General features: G+C 38.0%; 1 protein-coding gene across 1 annotated transcript in view; it reads left to right on the top strand.

Moving 5' to 3' along the window:
• Positions 1 to 15,322, top strand: part of RSBN1L (round spermatid basic protein 1 like) — a 90,459-nt gene that overhangs the window by 39,337 nt on the left and 35,800 nt on the right. The window contains exon 3 of the mRNA XM_065406043.1: positions 772 to 1,415. Within this exon, the coding sequence (XP_065262115.1) occupies positions 772 to 1,415 (644 nt within the window). The remainder of the gene's footprint in view (positions 1 to 771; positions 1,416 to 15,322) is intronic.

Genomic DNA, 15,322 nt, shown 5'->3' with positions numbered 1-15,322 from the left:
AAATTCTGAATTGCGCAGGGGCACAGAATTCTTCCAGGAGTAAATAAAATAGATTACCTCACCCACCTTGTCTCTCTAATACCCGGGGACCAACATGGCTACAACACTGCAGTCTGCATTTAAATCATTTAACCTACTGGCATAATTGCTGATGCGGTTGCACTACAGATTAAACAGCATAGGTAAGATTGTGATTGTACAAAACTTTCCTTTCATGGTCAATCTGGGTTTTTTTGGTGTGCCTTTCTTTGCCGTCTCCTGCACCCACACACATCTTATCTAATTCAGTAGTATAAGCAAAAAAACAATATTCAGAGTAGGGTTATTAACTTTTTCAGAGTGCATGAGTCTGCTGAATTTTTTTTTTAAAAAGCTGAAAACTCCCTGTTTTTTAACAATTGGGCCATGTTTCTAATCATAAATAGTAATTCTATCTACAGTATTCCAGAGTACTTATTTCATAATGCATAATATGAAGATAAAATACATTTGATAGAATTATAGCTAATGGTAAATTTTGGGGTTCTGGAGATGACTGGTGGTATGGTCAATATCCTGCTAGAATAAGTGGTCAGACATAACGTGACTGTATAACATTGCTCTAGTTTCTATTTGGTTTCAGTAAAATGCCTCTAAAGTTGTTTGATACTTTAATTGTAGTCTTAAGTCTCACTCAGCATGCCTCTTATGGGGGTATGTATGGGTAACTTTTAATGCTGTTACTTAAATGGGGAAATAAAGATGTTTCAGAAATCTCTTTCCTCTTTACAGGTGGGAAGGAAAAACCAAAAACCAATGCAGAAGAATTACTAATTAAAAAGGTAAAGAAGAAAAAGAAAAAGAAACACAAAGAATGTGAGAAAAGGAAGCGTCCAAAAATGTACAGCAAATCTATTCAGACCATCTGCTCAGGATTGGTTTCTGATGTTGAGGATCAAGAAGCCAAAGGCATCATAGATGATCATCTTAAGGATTTCAGTGAGAAGAATATGGATCCCAAGAAGGACTGTGGGTCCAAGGTACCTGAGAACAGTGAGTTTCCATTTGTCTCGTTAAAGGAGCCACGGGTTCAGAATAAACTCAAAAGGTTGGACACATTGGAGTTCAAACAGCTCATTCATATTGAGCACCAGCCTAATGGAGGTGCATCAGTTATCCATGCCTACAGTAATGAACTCTCTCACTTGTCTCCTGTGGAGATGGAGAGGTTTGCAGAAGAGTTTGTGGGTCTGGTTTTTAGTGAAAATGAAAACTGTGCAGCTTACTATGTAATGGGTATTGTTCATGGGGCAGCTACTTATTTACCTGACTTTTTAGACTACTTTTCATTTAATTTTCCCAATTCACCAGTGAAAATGGAGATTTTGGGAAAGAAGGATATAGAGACAACGACTATGTCAAATTTCCATGCTCAGGTAAGAGGTTACACATTTTTTTTTTCTAAAAACATCTAATGGTTTCAAATAAACTGTAAATGATTTTTTTAATGCAGTTGCTATCAGCTAGAGTGTATAGATAAAACAGAAGATTAATAACCGAAGAATATTTGAGTAATCAACTATTTATTCTTAAAATCTAGACAATAAGGAAGCTTTGTTTGCATTCAAACATTACATTGCATTTTTTATGATCAGTTGAAGTGTGTGTACGTGTATGCACTTCTGGAGATTGGTTTTCCTTGGCTGAAAAATAGCTGTCGTGTTTGGAACAGGAGAATGAATTTTCTGCCTGGTGCTGGCTTCATTTAGATATCTGGACACGAATCATAAAGCTACAACAGTTCTTTTTTCACATAATAGTAACATTTTATACATAGAGCCCATCTAATGCACATTTTATTGTATATTAAGATATATATTGATGCTTCTAAATGCATTCATATAGTGGCACTGACCTACAGCTAGTCTGAATCCTTTCAGTTAACTATGTTCCCTTGAAAGTTATTAAATCATGGGGCAAAATGGTGGGTCAACTTCCTGAATTAGGTTTTATCTGAGGAAAATTATTGTATAATCTCTAACAATAGCTGCTGTTTGCTAGATATTTCTTCTCTTTCTTTAAGAGCTATAAAGACATTATTATTTCTTAGAGAAACAAAAATCATTTCAGTTTGTATAACTTCAGGAGATTATTTTTAGTTTCATTAGATTTCCATGATGAATGCCGTATAAACACCTATATAGATGTTCACGAAAGAACTAATGAAGAAGCTGAAGAATTCTATTTTTGATAACATCAAATTTGGATAATATTTACATTTAACTTTTTGCCAGAAGAAACCAGTTACTATGTAGTTTTTAAAGAATGTTCATATATCATTTAAAAACATCACATATAACTTTCGCCTATATAAATGTAATCATAAAAAATTGTGTTCAAATGTGAATAGTGTACTATACATCTTACTTTGTGTGTAAAACTTTGCAAAATAACCTTTTGCTAAAACATGCGTAGTGTACAGAAAAGAACTGCCCACAAGGAATACCCAGAATTAAGACATGTTGCTGTGAAAACTCTGGTGGTTAACAGACAAAGCATCCTCTTTTGCTACAGAACACCTATATTCAGTACTGCCACAAATATCTGTACCAAAGCTTTACTCCCTGTCTTAAATAAGACTTCTAGAATTATGGAATAATTACCAAAAATGTTCTCACTTCATGAGACAACTTAAAGTAGTCAAGATGGATCCAACTGTGGTCTTTAATTCTGTACCTAGATACTGTGGTGATGTATGCATTAGAAGTGAGTTTTTAGATAGATAAACTACCCTGAAGCTATGGGTTGATTACCTGTATGGTTATGGCAAGAAATGTATGTGAAGATGGCACTTACAGCTGAACTTTTCCCTGTGTATATTCTGGATCTTATCTGCCTGTTTCAAGTGACACATATAAGCTTCTGCTTTTTTTAGCACCACGGAGAGATACATAGCTCTGGGAGAGTGAACTAGATTTCTTTTCTGTCTTGTGAATCAGTATAGCAAAATTTCAGTTGCAGTAGCTGCTGTTGTAGCATAAGTCAGACCACAACTTGACTTTAAGTCCCAGCTCAGTTTGTAGTATTATCAGTTAAATAAAATATCTTGTAAATTGAGCAAATTGGATCTGGAAATTTGAAACATGTGGACCACCTCTGTGTTATGTTAGTTGCATTTTACAATAGAATCATATGTTTAAATAAGAAATCCTAATAAGAGAGCATTAAATACAACTGATTTTCTTGTATTTATTGTAGAATCATAGAAATGTAGGACTGGAAGGGACCATGAGAAGTCATCAAGTCCAGCCCTGTTCACTGTACCAGGACGAAGTAAACTTAGACCATCCTGACAGGTGTTTGTCCCGTCTGTTCTTAAAAAAACTCTAATGATGGGGATGCCAGAGCCTCCCTTGGAAGCCTATTCCTGAGCTTAACTATCCTTATAGTTAGGTTAGCTGTAAGGAAAACTAATTATGTTTAGTTACATTCCTAGAGAGTCACTCAGCAACAGTTTCAAGTGAAGACCTTCCCAGATTCTCTCAAGTGGAGAGATTCTTCCAGTTTCTTTAATCTAATTCTGTCATATACTGACTGAACTTGTGGCCAAAATATTCCAATCCAATTGTTCCCTCCTTCCCATACCATTTTTCTGCCGTTCCCTCCTTCTGTTTTTTCACTTCTGCTATTGTCTCCTCAATAGGTGTCATCTGTGATCTACTCTTAAGCCCTCACAAAAGCCTTGCATTTCAGCAGCCTCTTTTTGGATAAAGAAAGATTAATATAGCTCCTCTGTGGACTGTCATTAGGTCTGAAATTGTTAGAGAGAACACATGCTATAATTTTTCCTTCCAGTGCAGTGTAACTAGAATTTAATGACCCAGAATCACTTAGTTTGATAATTCTTTGAATCTGAATCACAGTACCATGTTCCATTAACTGCCTCAGTACTAGTAGTATTGCCCTCTGAACAAAATTACCATTCACCAGAACATCTAGTGGTCTCAGACTTTTTTTCTCTCTGATAAATTATGTTAGGTAGCTTGTCTCTTGTACTGAGGCAGTTCAGGCAATAATAAACCCTTTGAATTCTCTTAGTATAATTAGGAGCACATCTCATTTATCCTTGTTCTCTCTCTGTCTGGTTATGTTGGCTCTTCTCACTCCAGCCTCCTATTTTCAACTCACTCACCTCCCTTATGCTATTTCTCCCGCTTTACACTGCTTCCTATAATCTTTTCAGCCTTTCTTTCTCAAAGGGAACTTGTTGCTGTCCCTATACTTTGCACTGACCTTTTTTTATTTTATTTTTTGTAGCCAACAGCTATGGAACGTTTAATTCAATATTCCATCTTTTCTCTTAAAGAGCCATTTGATGGCTGTTTGACTAGCAGTAGGGAGGAAAAGAATATTACTCTGTGTATCCTTTTACATTCCCCAGAATTTGTTGTTGTTCTATCTCAAGTTACAGAGAAGAACTGTTACTTTTTGTTCTGCTTTGTAACTGTACCTACATGTGTTCATATAAATGGTAAATCAAACATCCTATTAAAACTACTAATTAATGCCACATTATAACAGTCTCCATTCCTCGTTCATAATTACAGCAGTTCTGTGACTGTTGGTTGTAAGAACTTCTAAAACTTTCTGTGCTTAAATTTAAAATTTTAGTTGGAGACATGCAAAAAGACTAAGGATGATAGGGATTGAGGAGGCAAAAGATCCATGCATTAATGCATCCAAGATTCTCTCTTCTTTCTTTTTCATTGTCTGCATTTTATTTGGAATGAAAGCTTTGTATCCTGTGTTTTTTCTTCTCTGTGCTTTCTGTCAAGTTTTCAGTAGATTTGGAATGCATTCTCAGTTGTCTGATCACTGACCTCTCTCCATATGCTGGCTTGTCAGAATTTGGCTGCATGACAGCTAATGCTTTGCTTCTTGTGTATTTGCTAACTTAATAGGCACACTACATATATTGGGAAAATTCTCATTACCATCTTTGGTTTAATGTCTCCAGAAAACAATGGAATCAAGATCTTGGATGGCTGGTCATAAAGGACTAATGCTGCTAAGCCTCCCCAATCTGTCTGCTTGCTTGTAATTCATATCCATCTTCTCGTGTTTCTCATTTTGCCTCTTAGGCAGATTTTAGGACTACAAAGTTAAACTAAGATTCTTGCAGCCGTTGGATACGAGTTTCATAGCTGCTTCCTCTGAGCTGCAACGTTTTTTCTGAATATTCCCTGGTTACCCAAGGGATTCTTACGCCTTCTGCTTCTATTACAGTACATCTTGAAGAATTTTCACTTTTCAAATCTGCCTTTAGCTCTGCATTATAGAAGTCCTAGGCTTCTGCCTCCAGCATAGCTCCCATCTGTGAGCACTCTGCCTGCATATAGTCCAGTGGATAGGATGCTAGAGTATGAGTTGGGAGACTTAGAGACTGTTTCTAGTGTAATCATGAAAAACTTCTTAATTGTACTGTTTCTCCCATCTATCAAGGAGAGCAAATATTCCCATTTTATAAACCACTTTAAGATCCTCTGATGACCCTTGCATATAAAGTATGATGGTTTAGTATTATCATCACTGAATCTTACTCTTTTGGTGAATCAGACTCATGTTGTGGATGGGAAGCAGTTGTATCCTCTTCCTGATCTCCACAAACTTGCAGCCTTCTTATTAGCTCTTCCAGTTCAGCCTTAAATAGACTATTTCAACTTGCTGCTGTATGCAATGTACACCTCTACCCCGATATAACATGAATTCTGATATAACGCGGTAAAGCAATGCTCCGGGGGGGTTGCACACTCCGGCAGATCAAAGCAAGTTCGATATAACTCGTTTTCATCTATAACGCGGTAAGATTTTTTGGCTCCCGAGGACAGTATTCTATCGAGGTAGAGGTGTAGTTGTAATTTAAGTTTTTACTGGGCCAGACAACAGTTGGTTTTGGATGGCTCTGCAAGACTGTGAAGGACTTGCTTCAGAGCCTCAACTGTCATCCTGTTAATTTTGGTTAGCTGAAATGCAGACTTGAGGTTCCCTTCAGTATGTTTTTTTCATTCTCAAGGCCTCATTTTAGCATCTGGATTCAGTTTCCAGCAAAATCTGAGAGAAGATTCCACTATGCTTTCATGTTTTTTTTGTGGTTACCCCTTTCCTTGTCATATTAGCTGTTTCTGAACTTCTGTATTTCTCAGGTTAGTTTTTTCAATACCTGGTGATAAGGCCGTCCCTTCTGCATTTGGCAGATGAATCCTTCATTAATAGTAGTATATACCCTCAGATCTATGAGGTCTATGATTCAGTCTTGGAAATATAGTTGAGCTATATATGTATTCCCAAATGCTCATTTTCTCCTTAGTGATTTCTAGACATTTGTTTCTCGCATACTTGTTACTGCTTTGTGCTTCCTCAGGGTGCTGGGTCAGGATCCAGATATTTGTCTTTAATTCTCATTGGAAGACACCCATAACGGAATTTAAGATATGTGAGTTCATGTGGCAGTGTAATTCTGTTGGCAGGTGACCTAGATAAAATCTATGATCTTCTCCCTTAGACCATCTGCCTCGGTGTTGTAGGTGGCCATTGTTGTTAAGTATGTTGCTTAAGAATGTTGTTACTGTTGCCAGGTTGATACAGGTGCTCAGTGCTTCCGTTCTTGGAGCCCCAGTGTTATCGGCACTAAAAGAGCATTGTTCCCTCTAATTTTTTTTCATTCATGTGTGGAATCAATTTTGTTATGTGCACCAATATTGAGGTAATGTGTGGATGTGCACCACCAGTAGAAACAAAAACCCTAGATTTACTACATTTATTTTCATGCAAATTTTGTTATTTTACAGATATAACTAAAAATACAATTTGAAAATAAGCAGCGTACATCTGCACAGTGTCTAAAGTTTTATGTGTTTAGTTAATGTTTTTTAAACTGGCACAGCTAAGGTTACAAGTTAAAGTTACATTCTAGAAGGGTACTATTATTTGATTATACCACTTTAAATACTGAATGACAAAGCACAATACGATAATAAAAGTAATAATGATAATTACTCCAGCCAGGACAGGTTAGGCATTTTAAAATTCACTACTCAAAAAATTAAATTTAAGCATGAGAGAGATGAAAATTATGAAATGCATAGACCAGTCAAAAAACTAAAACAGCACTTTGAAATAATTGAAATTACAGACAATATATGTGTATTGCAGGAAGTACCAAGAAGTAACAACACCAACAATAAAAGTATGTGTTGGGAGGTGAGTGTGAAAGAGACTGTGTGTGTGTGTGTGTGTGTGTGTGTGTGTATAAGAGTGAGAGACAGTGTGAAAGAGAGACAGACAGTGTGAGAGAGAAACTGTGGGTGTCTAAGAGAGTGAGACAGACCGTGTGAGAGACCGTGTGTGTAAGAGAGATGGAGACTGTGTGCTGGGAAAGTGTATGAGAAACCATGTACTATCACTTTAAGCAGAGCAGCATTCACCAGTCTGAAGGCTTGTTCTGACATAACAGCAGTTGCCAGCAGCTCCATCTTGCTCCCAAGCCATGACCCTCTTCTCCCCCCCTGCTCTGTGGGGATGGGGTACATGGGTGAGGGGGGGGGACCACACCCTGACATCAGCACCCCCCTCCTCTGCACATACAAGTAGGAGGCTCCCGGGAGCAAGCAGGAGGCTCCTGGGTGCAGCTGGCCAGGGCGACTCTAACGCAGAGGACAGGAGCAGTGTGGCAGTAGGGATGGGGCATTGAACACAAGTTGCTGAGGATGTGCATGGCTGTAATAATCAAGTGTGTGGCACTTGATGGACTGTTGTGCAGCCACGCAGATGTGCAGCTTAGAGGGAACACTGTAGAAGAGAATGCAGCTTGCTAATTCAGCAGACCTTGACGTTACTCATAAAGAGAGACCACAGGAATGGTTTGGTGACAAAAGGCACTCAGCCAAGTTTATTGCCCTCAAGGCTCAGTACTAGCATCCCATAGTAGCTACAGGTAAACTAACATGATTGCCCGGGAATGATTCAGTCAGCAGCGGGAATTTCTGCTGTCCCCTTGGCCACACAAAAGGTTACAGTGTGGTACCCTGATATTTATAGACTGAGACAAACAATTTGCTTACCACCTTATGTGTTTCATAACATCTGCTTGTTATCTATCTCCCTTGTACCTTGCTCCAGATGTCTCGAGCAAAACATCCCTATACATCACTTCTATTTAAGCCCTTTTTTCTTGTGTTAGGTCAGGATGCACCTGTGTTAATCTTTTGGAATGTATTCACATACAAACATACATACAAACAACAACCCAGCATCTGTTGCTTCTTAGGTGTGCCTGTGTTTTAGCAACGCTAGCAGTACCCTTGCCAAGTTCATGTATCAGACAGTGAACTAGTTAGTAAGCATCTGCTTTAATACATGGCCTGACCTTGATTCACGGCATGGTCTGACTTTGACTATGATTCAGGTCTCAGGTCTTACACCAGGACCAGTGCTTCATGCTCACTCTTTTTTCTACTGCCATATATGTTTCAGTTGTCTGCAGTTTGTGTCTCAAAATCGGTCATCCACAAGGAAGCCAATTCCAAAACAGAACCTTTTCCTTCTTGTACACTCTTTCCTTATATAGCCCCATCACTGAAACATCTGAGCACCACCTATTACTCTTGGGGGAATTCTGCACCAAAACATTAAAAATTCTGCAAAATTCTACATATTGTATTTGTCAAAATAATGCAATATAATCACATCAGTTTCACTTATTTTGGTAATTTATTTAAACTACCATACAGAAAAAAAAATCACAATAACTGGTCAGCATTTCCTAAACACATGAAAGTTAAGTTGCAAATACTTGGTAACCAATACCCTGCATTCCAGTTATAATCCTGGATTTTCATTTAAATTACATTACAGAATACCAAACACCAAAATAAAAATAAAGTAGAATGTCACTTTAAATTGCTCAGACTTTCACATATGAAAGTCATACAGTTTTGTTAATCATCGTGCTGCATTTTTAAAAAATGGGTAAGTAAAATAGATCCTGAACTGTAATCTAACCCCATTGTGCCACTCTGTCACAGGAAAAAAGCAAGAAAGCACATAGATCTTTCTAGCTGAGGATTCCCTTACTGTCTTTTACAATAAGACTCCTTTACACCACTCTGGCAATGTAAAAGAGCCTTAAAACTTTTACACATTTTAGGCTCCTGGGGGAATTGACTAAGAATGAGAACAGTTAACTGACAATAGGAACATTAGCAGCCTACCTGCTTAGTTACATTTCTGCTCTGCTTCAGGGACAGAACCTGCCTTACAAAGCCTTACTCCTCCAAGCTGGGGGCACTACAACAGTGAGCGAGAGGGACAAAGTGAGTCTTTCTTGCTCATTCGCAGGCAGGCACCCGCCCCGCCCTGCCCTGCCCTCTTAACATCTCTCTACATACCCATTGTTCTGTAGGGGAGCAAAGAAATCTGCAGACAGTATGAATTCTGCGCAGAATTCCCCCAGGAGTAAGCTATGCCTTGCAGTCATCCCATTTTTGTCTAAGCTATTCATTAACTCAAGGTAAATGCCTCAAACAGCCCCTTCCTGTTGACTACAGCCAGATGCCCCTAGCATTGGATGACAGGTAATCCCTTGTTGTGGCCCCAGATCCTCACAGTGCACAACAAATACTTCACTACTAACAATTTTACTTCCTGAATCAATTTGCCATGCTTTACTCCTGTCCTAGAGGGGTAAATTGGTGATAAGCGTAGTTCTGTTTTTTAAGCAAACCTGGCCAGGCAGTGATTCTGGTTCTTCACATACTCATGCCCCTGGTTCTCCCTGTATCACTTTTCAGGTCATTCTTTTTGACACGTTTGGATTTGGCTTTTTGTTTCTCCAGCCGTTTTCTCTTTCTCAACTCATTTTTACCTAGCTTATGCTGTTCTCTCTTCATTGTCCCCTGCCTCCAATTAATGCTACCCTCCTTGGTGGGTTTGTAGTAGTCCCCTTTGTACAGGAGCTACTTACTCTTCAGTCTACTCCTTCTCTAATTTGTCAAATTCAGCTGCCATGCCAGCGTTCTATTTCTTTTGATGTGTGAAGAGGAATATTGCAGCATATTTGGGAATAAATACTCCTCTCCGACCTACCTTGTTTCCTCATCTCTTGGCCTTTACACAAATACCTAGTTCTTTTCATCTGCTCATTTCATAGATTTTAAGTCCATAAGGGACCTTATTATCAGGGCCTTGGGTATTCTGTGATGTAGCAAAATTCTGCAGAATTCAGCTCCTGCTACAGAGTCTTATTTTAGAATTTGACCTTTTATTTTAAATATCAAAGGATTACCGTCATGGCAGCAGAATAAATTCGCACTGCCATGGAATTTAAGGGTTCTGTTCTCATTGTGCTGTGTGGTACCTCAGGGCCCTGGTCATGGCCATTTTAGGTTGACTGCCTACATAACACTAGCCATAGAATTTTTACTCAGTAGTTTCTAGATCAAACACAATTACTTGTGGTTAGGATTGCCAATTATGGTTGGACGTATTCCTAGAGCTTTAATCACATGACATAATCTTTAATTAAAGATTAATTCCTGGAGACTCCAGGGCAATCCTGGAAAGTTGGTAAGCCTACTTGTGGTTGAACTAAAATATATATAAGAGCAACATCCAATCTTGATTGAAAGATTCTCTGTGATGGAAATTCTAACCTCATTCCTTGGTAGGGTTTTCCAATAATTAATCTCATGAAAGATTTGTCTTATTTCTAAAGAATTTTTTTGAGTTTCTACCTGCAAACATTGCTTCTTGCTATGCATTTGTTTACTGTATTGAAGAGCCTTCTAAAATGTAATGGTCTCATAGACCATGATCAAATTGCCTCTTAACCCTCTCTTTGATAAGCTAATAATTCCTTAAGTTTCTCATTGTCAGGCATATTTTATATACTGTGAATCAGCTTTTTTGAACACCCTCTCCAGTTTTTCAACATTCTTTAAAAAATGTGTACATCAAAACTGGACGAAGTATTCTAGTAGTAGTCTCACTAATGCCATATATGGAGGTATTATTACCTTCCTACTCCTACTTCATATTCCCTAGTTTAGACATCCAAGGGTCACCTTAGCTGTTTTAGACAGTGATGCATTGGAGGCTCATGTTAACTTGGTTATAGACTATAACCCTGAAATCCTTTTTTGCAGTTACTGCTTTCTGTTGTACAAATTCCCCATCCTGCAAGTGTGGCCTATACTTTTGTTCCTTGATTTATGATTGCATTTAGCTGTACTAAAATGAACTTCGCTTGTTTGCATCCTATTTTACCAAGCAATCTAGATGATACTGTATGACATATCTCATTTATTATTCCACCAATCTGTCATCTGCAAAGTTTAACTCAAAGCAGTGATTTTGTTTCCCAGATTATTGATACAAATATTGAATAGCATTGGGCAGAGAATCAGTCTACATGAAACTATACTAGAAGCAACCACATGCAGACTCCTGTTGATTTTCTCAGTGACCATTATATTTTGAGATCTCTTGAGCTAGTTTTAATCCATTTAATATATGCCATGTTGATTTTTGTATAATGCTAATTTTTAGTAATATCAATTCAAATTCCTTCTAGAAGTCTAAATATGTCAACACAGCTGGCTACATTTCTCAACTAGACTCCATAAACTTGTGAAGTTGATTTGACCAGATATATTTTCCATGCAAGCATGTTGATTGGCATTAAAGATTGGAATTTTTTTTTTATTGTTGAGTCCCTTATTAGTAGTTACATTATTTTTAAAAATCCATCCCAGGTAAGATAACAGGCATATAATTACCTGGATCATCTTGTTCATCCACTGGCTTTCTTTCCCCTTCTCTTCCTGCCATTCCCAATTCACATGTGGAGTTGCAGGTTAGCATGCTCTAGAAAGTCTGGTGCATTCATGCTCTGTCTTCCCCAGCAGCGGCTAGCCAGGCAGCGCTCTTACCACAGAGGTAAGTAGCAATGGTAGAGGGAAACAGAGGGAGCTGTGCTGTGTAGTAGAGCTGGTCGGATATTTTTTGACAAAATATGTTTATCAGAAATTGTCAAAAACCAAAACTTTTCACAGGAAAGAGTTGGTTTCAATCAATTTTCTGTTTTTGAAACGTTTTCCAGTTGTCAAAAATTCAATTTGGACATATTTTAGAAATAAAAAATTATATATATCTTTTTTTTGGTTTGAAATTACTTTTCTGCTTGAAATGCAAGTTAATTTATAGTAAAAAAGTAAAACAAAATTTAAAAACCTGAAATAAAAGTAAACATTTTAAAATTATAAAACAAAATGATTTGATTGTTAATCTGAATTTTTTTTTTTTAAAATTTTTGATTTGCAAAAGTCTCAGCTTCTTCTTCTTCTTCTTTCTTTTCATCCCAGTACGCGATGGGGAAAATTTTTTAAAATCTTGTGGGTTGGGTAAACCATTAACTGTGTAGCATATTGACCAGCTATCGAAGTGAAAGGCCTGGTCCACACTACCCCCCCCCCCCCCCACTTCGGACTAAGGTACGCAAATTCAGCTACGTTAATAACGTAGCTGAATTCGAAGTACCTTAGTCCGAACTTACCGCGGGTCCAGACGCTGCAGGCAGGCTCCCCCGTCGATGCCGTGTACTCCTCTCGCCGAGCTGGAGTACCGGCGTCGACGGCGAGCACTTCCGGGATCGATCCCAGAACATCGATTGCCTGCCGTCGGACCCGGAGGTAAGTATAGACGTACCCAAAGGGTGCAGTAGGAGGGTTACTCTGAAAAGTATAAGAGCTAGATGAGGGTGAGAGCCAAGATCTCCATGAAGACTAAGGGAGACGAGTTGTTACCGAGTCAGCTCTGCAGAGCTTAAAGAGGTGGCAGCGAAGACCTGACGCCTGCTGCAGTCCTTACCCCACCACTTCCTGAACAGGGCTATTACAGCAGCCAGTTGTAAGTTTTAGGTGAGGAGGCAGGAAGTCCAGAAGATAGGCAGTAACAAGTGTAAGCGCATGGCTTATGCCGTTGTGCACTGAAATTCAAAGCTACATTCCTGCAACTCTTTGGTCTCCTAACACATTTTACACAAGTGGAACTAGAGTTCACATAGAGGTTTGGATTTTCCAGAAGTACTTAATTCCAGTTCAGCTTTTGCATTAAATTGTGTCTGCAGCCTAAAGTAGTCTGTCTGCACCACTTTCCTCCTCCTTTTGTATTTTGACTTCCTGGTTTTAAAGTTGAAATCTTAAAACAGAAAAATCCAGGATTTGAAAATATGAAGTTCCAACAGCAACATACTGGGGTTGGGTGTGATTTGTAAAGCACACTGATGTGCTGTGTTCTGACTGCCCTGTGTTAGACCCAGGTGGCATGCTCTAAAAGGAACCTAGTTTGTGTTAATATAGTCTTGTTTCACACAGACTGTTAATGCAATGTGGTACCCTTTTAAAGTGCACCAGCAGGATCTCCAATGTGCCAGTCTGGGTGCTTTACAAATCACACCCTTCTAGTGCTCTGCTGGCATCATGTAGACAAGCCCACTGTAGTTTAGGGCTTGAAAAATGTATCAAATGAATGCCAGAGGACGGAACCTGCTAAACTAAACCCAAAGTGTGGCTGTGACTCGCCCTAATCCAAAATTAGCTTCTATCACCTATCCGCCCCCAATTTGGAAAAGGAAAGCACAAAAGTATTTAGTTTATTAAAATATACACTGTGTTTTACTTTAAAAATGCTTACAAATAAAGTCCACATTGTCCAAAATGAACCTTGTAATTCTGTATTGAGCCCCCACAATAACGCTTTAGTGTTTCCCTGTTAGATACCTGTACAGTTTTACCAAATTAATTTGCTTTTTAAAGCCTTGGACTGTTCTGAAGTCTTTATTAAACTAATCAGACTGTGCTAAAAACACACTTGATTGGTACTACGCTGACCACAGAAATGGATGTTAGTGAAAAACTGACAGTTTTGATTTCAACTATCCTGTCTGATGATTTTACTTCCACAATTTTACATCACTTCCATGCAGTAAACTCTGACACATCTTCCTTTACAGACAGATTTGGGGTAGACATTTGTATCTTCAATTTTAAATAGTAGACATTGTCACTTCTTCTGCTGGACTCTGCCTATGTCTTGTGAATTTGGATTCAGTCATGCAGACTACATAATGGAAAGATTCCATAGCTGCTTTGACTATTTTCTTGATTTTTGTGCCTGTATGGTTCCAGTTCTCTGTTTAATTGTAACAAGCAAGATTTTCACTGGCACTGTGACAGTGGAGTATCAGCCTGTGATCTGTCAAGTCTCTCAGAAACGGCCTATCATTGTTTTTGTAAGCTGATTACCTTTGTGCATAGTCCCTTAAACAGCATGCTATATTTTGATCAGTTACTATACTTCTACTCAGTGCAGATTTGAAATATAGGATAATTTATAGCAAATGTAGATACATAATTCTGTTTAGGTTCTTGAGACTGCATTCATCATTATGGTATTTAAGAGTTGACAATATCATCAGAAATTTAGGCATTAATCCTTCTTTTTCAATACCATCCATCATGTTAAATGAGGGAGATAGTGAAAATAATTTTTCAAAATTGCAGTGTGTATGAAGACTGTTTGCTATTGCTACCTTCTCAATAAGGTTTCACTTTACTTTGTTGTCTGAGTAATTGACAAAGATCTTGTCATACTTTTATCTGCATTCTTGAATGACATCTTCAGCTACTTTGATCAGGACAAAATATTTTGCTGATTTCCTTTCTGATTAGAATAAATAAAATTAGGGAGGAATTCATTCTTCCCTTATTGGATGCTTATAGCTATTATCCAGTCATTTATCTTGTTTGACCAACTGTCTTTTATTAATGTTGTTGATTCTTTTTAGTTTTGTTTATTTTAAGTTTTTCTCCACTACTTCACTTGCAATGACTAATAGTGGACCTACACATTTTTAAATCTGTCTGGAGGAGTATATCCAGGTTTAAGTGGTGCAGTCATTTCTTTAAATTTCTCCTCTTGTACTACACTGAAAGTGTAAAAATTCATGCTTTTCTTAACTAGTTTGCTTTTTCCTTTTAATTTGGTTTTTATGGCATAATTGCCAATTGATCTTTGCTATTTGCTGGTCATTGTAAGCTAACAGAATTATGAACAGACCTGGTTGAAGAGCTCTTCTGGAAGATGTGGAATAGGGCCTTCTGTTATCAGTTTCATTTTGATGCCATTCAGTTACAGAAAATGTCTCATTCAGGTTCTCTTACATTTCACTAGACAACACTTTACTCAGTGGCACATGTGATCTTAAAAAAGAATCCAGATAAACTGA

The sequence above is a fragment of the Emys orbicularis genome, chromosome 1 (assembly GCF_028017835.1).
Source record: "Emys orbicularis isolate rEmyOrb1 chromosome 1, rEmyOrb1.hap1, whole genome shotgun sequence".
Lineage (NCBI taxonomy): Eukaryota > Metazoa > Chordata > Testudines > Emydidae > Emys > Emys orbicularis.
Note: the sequence above shows the minus strand (reverse complement) of the source record. Positions and strands in the feature narration are given on the sequence as shown.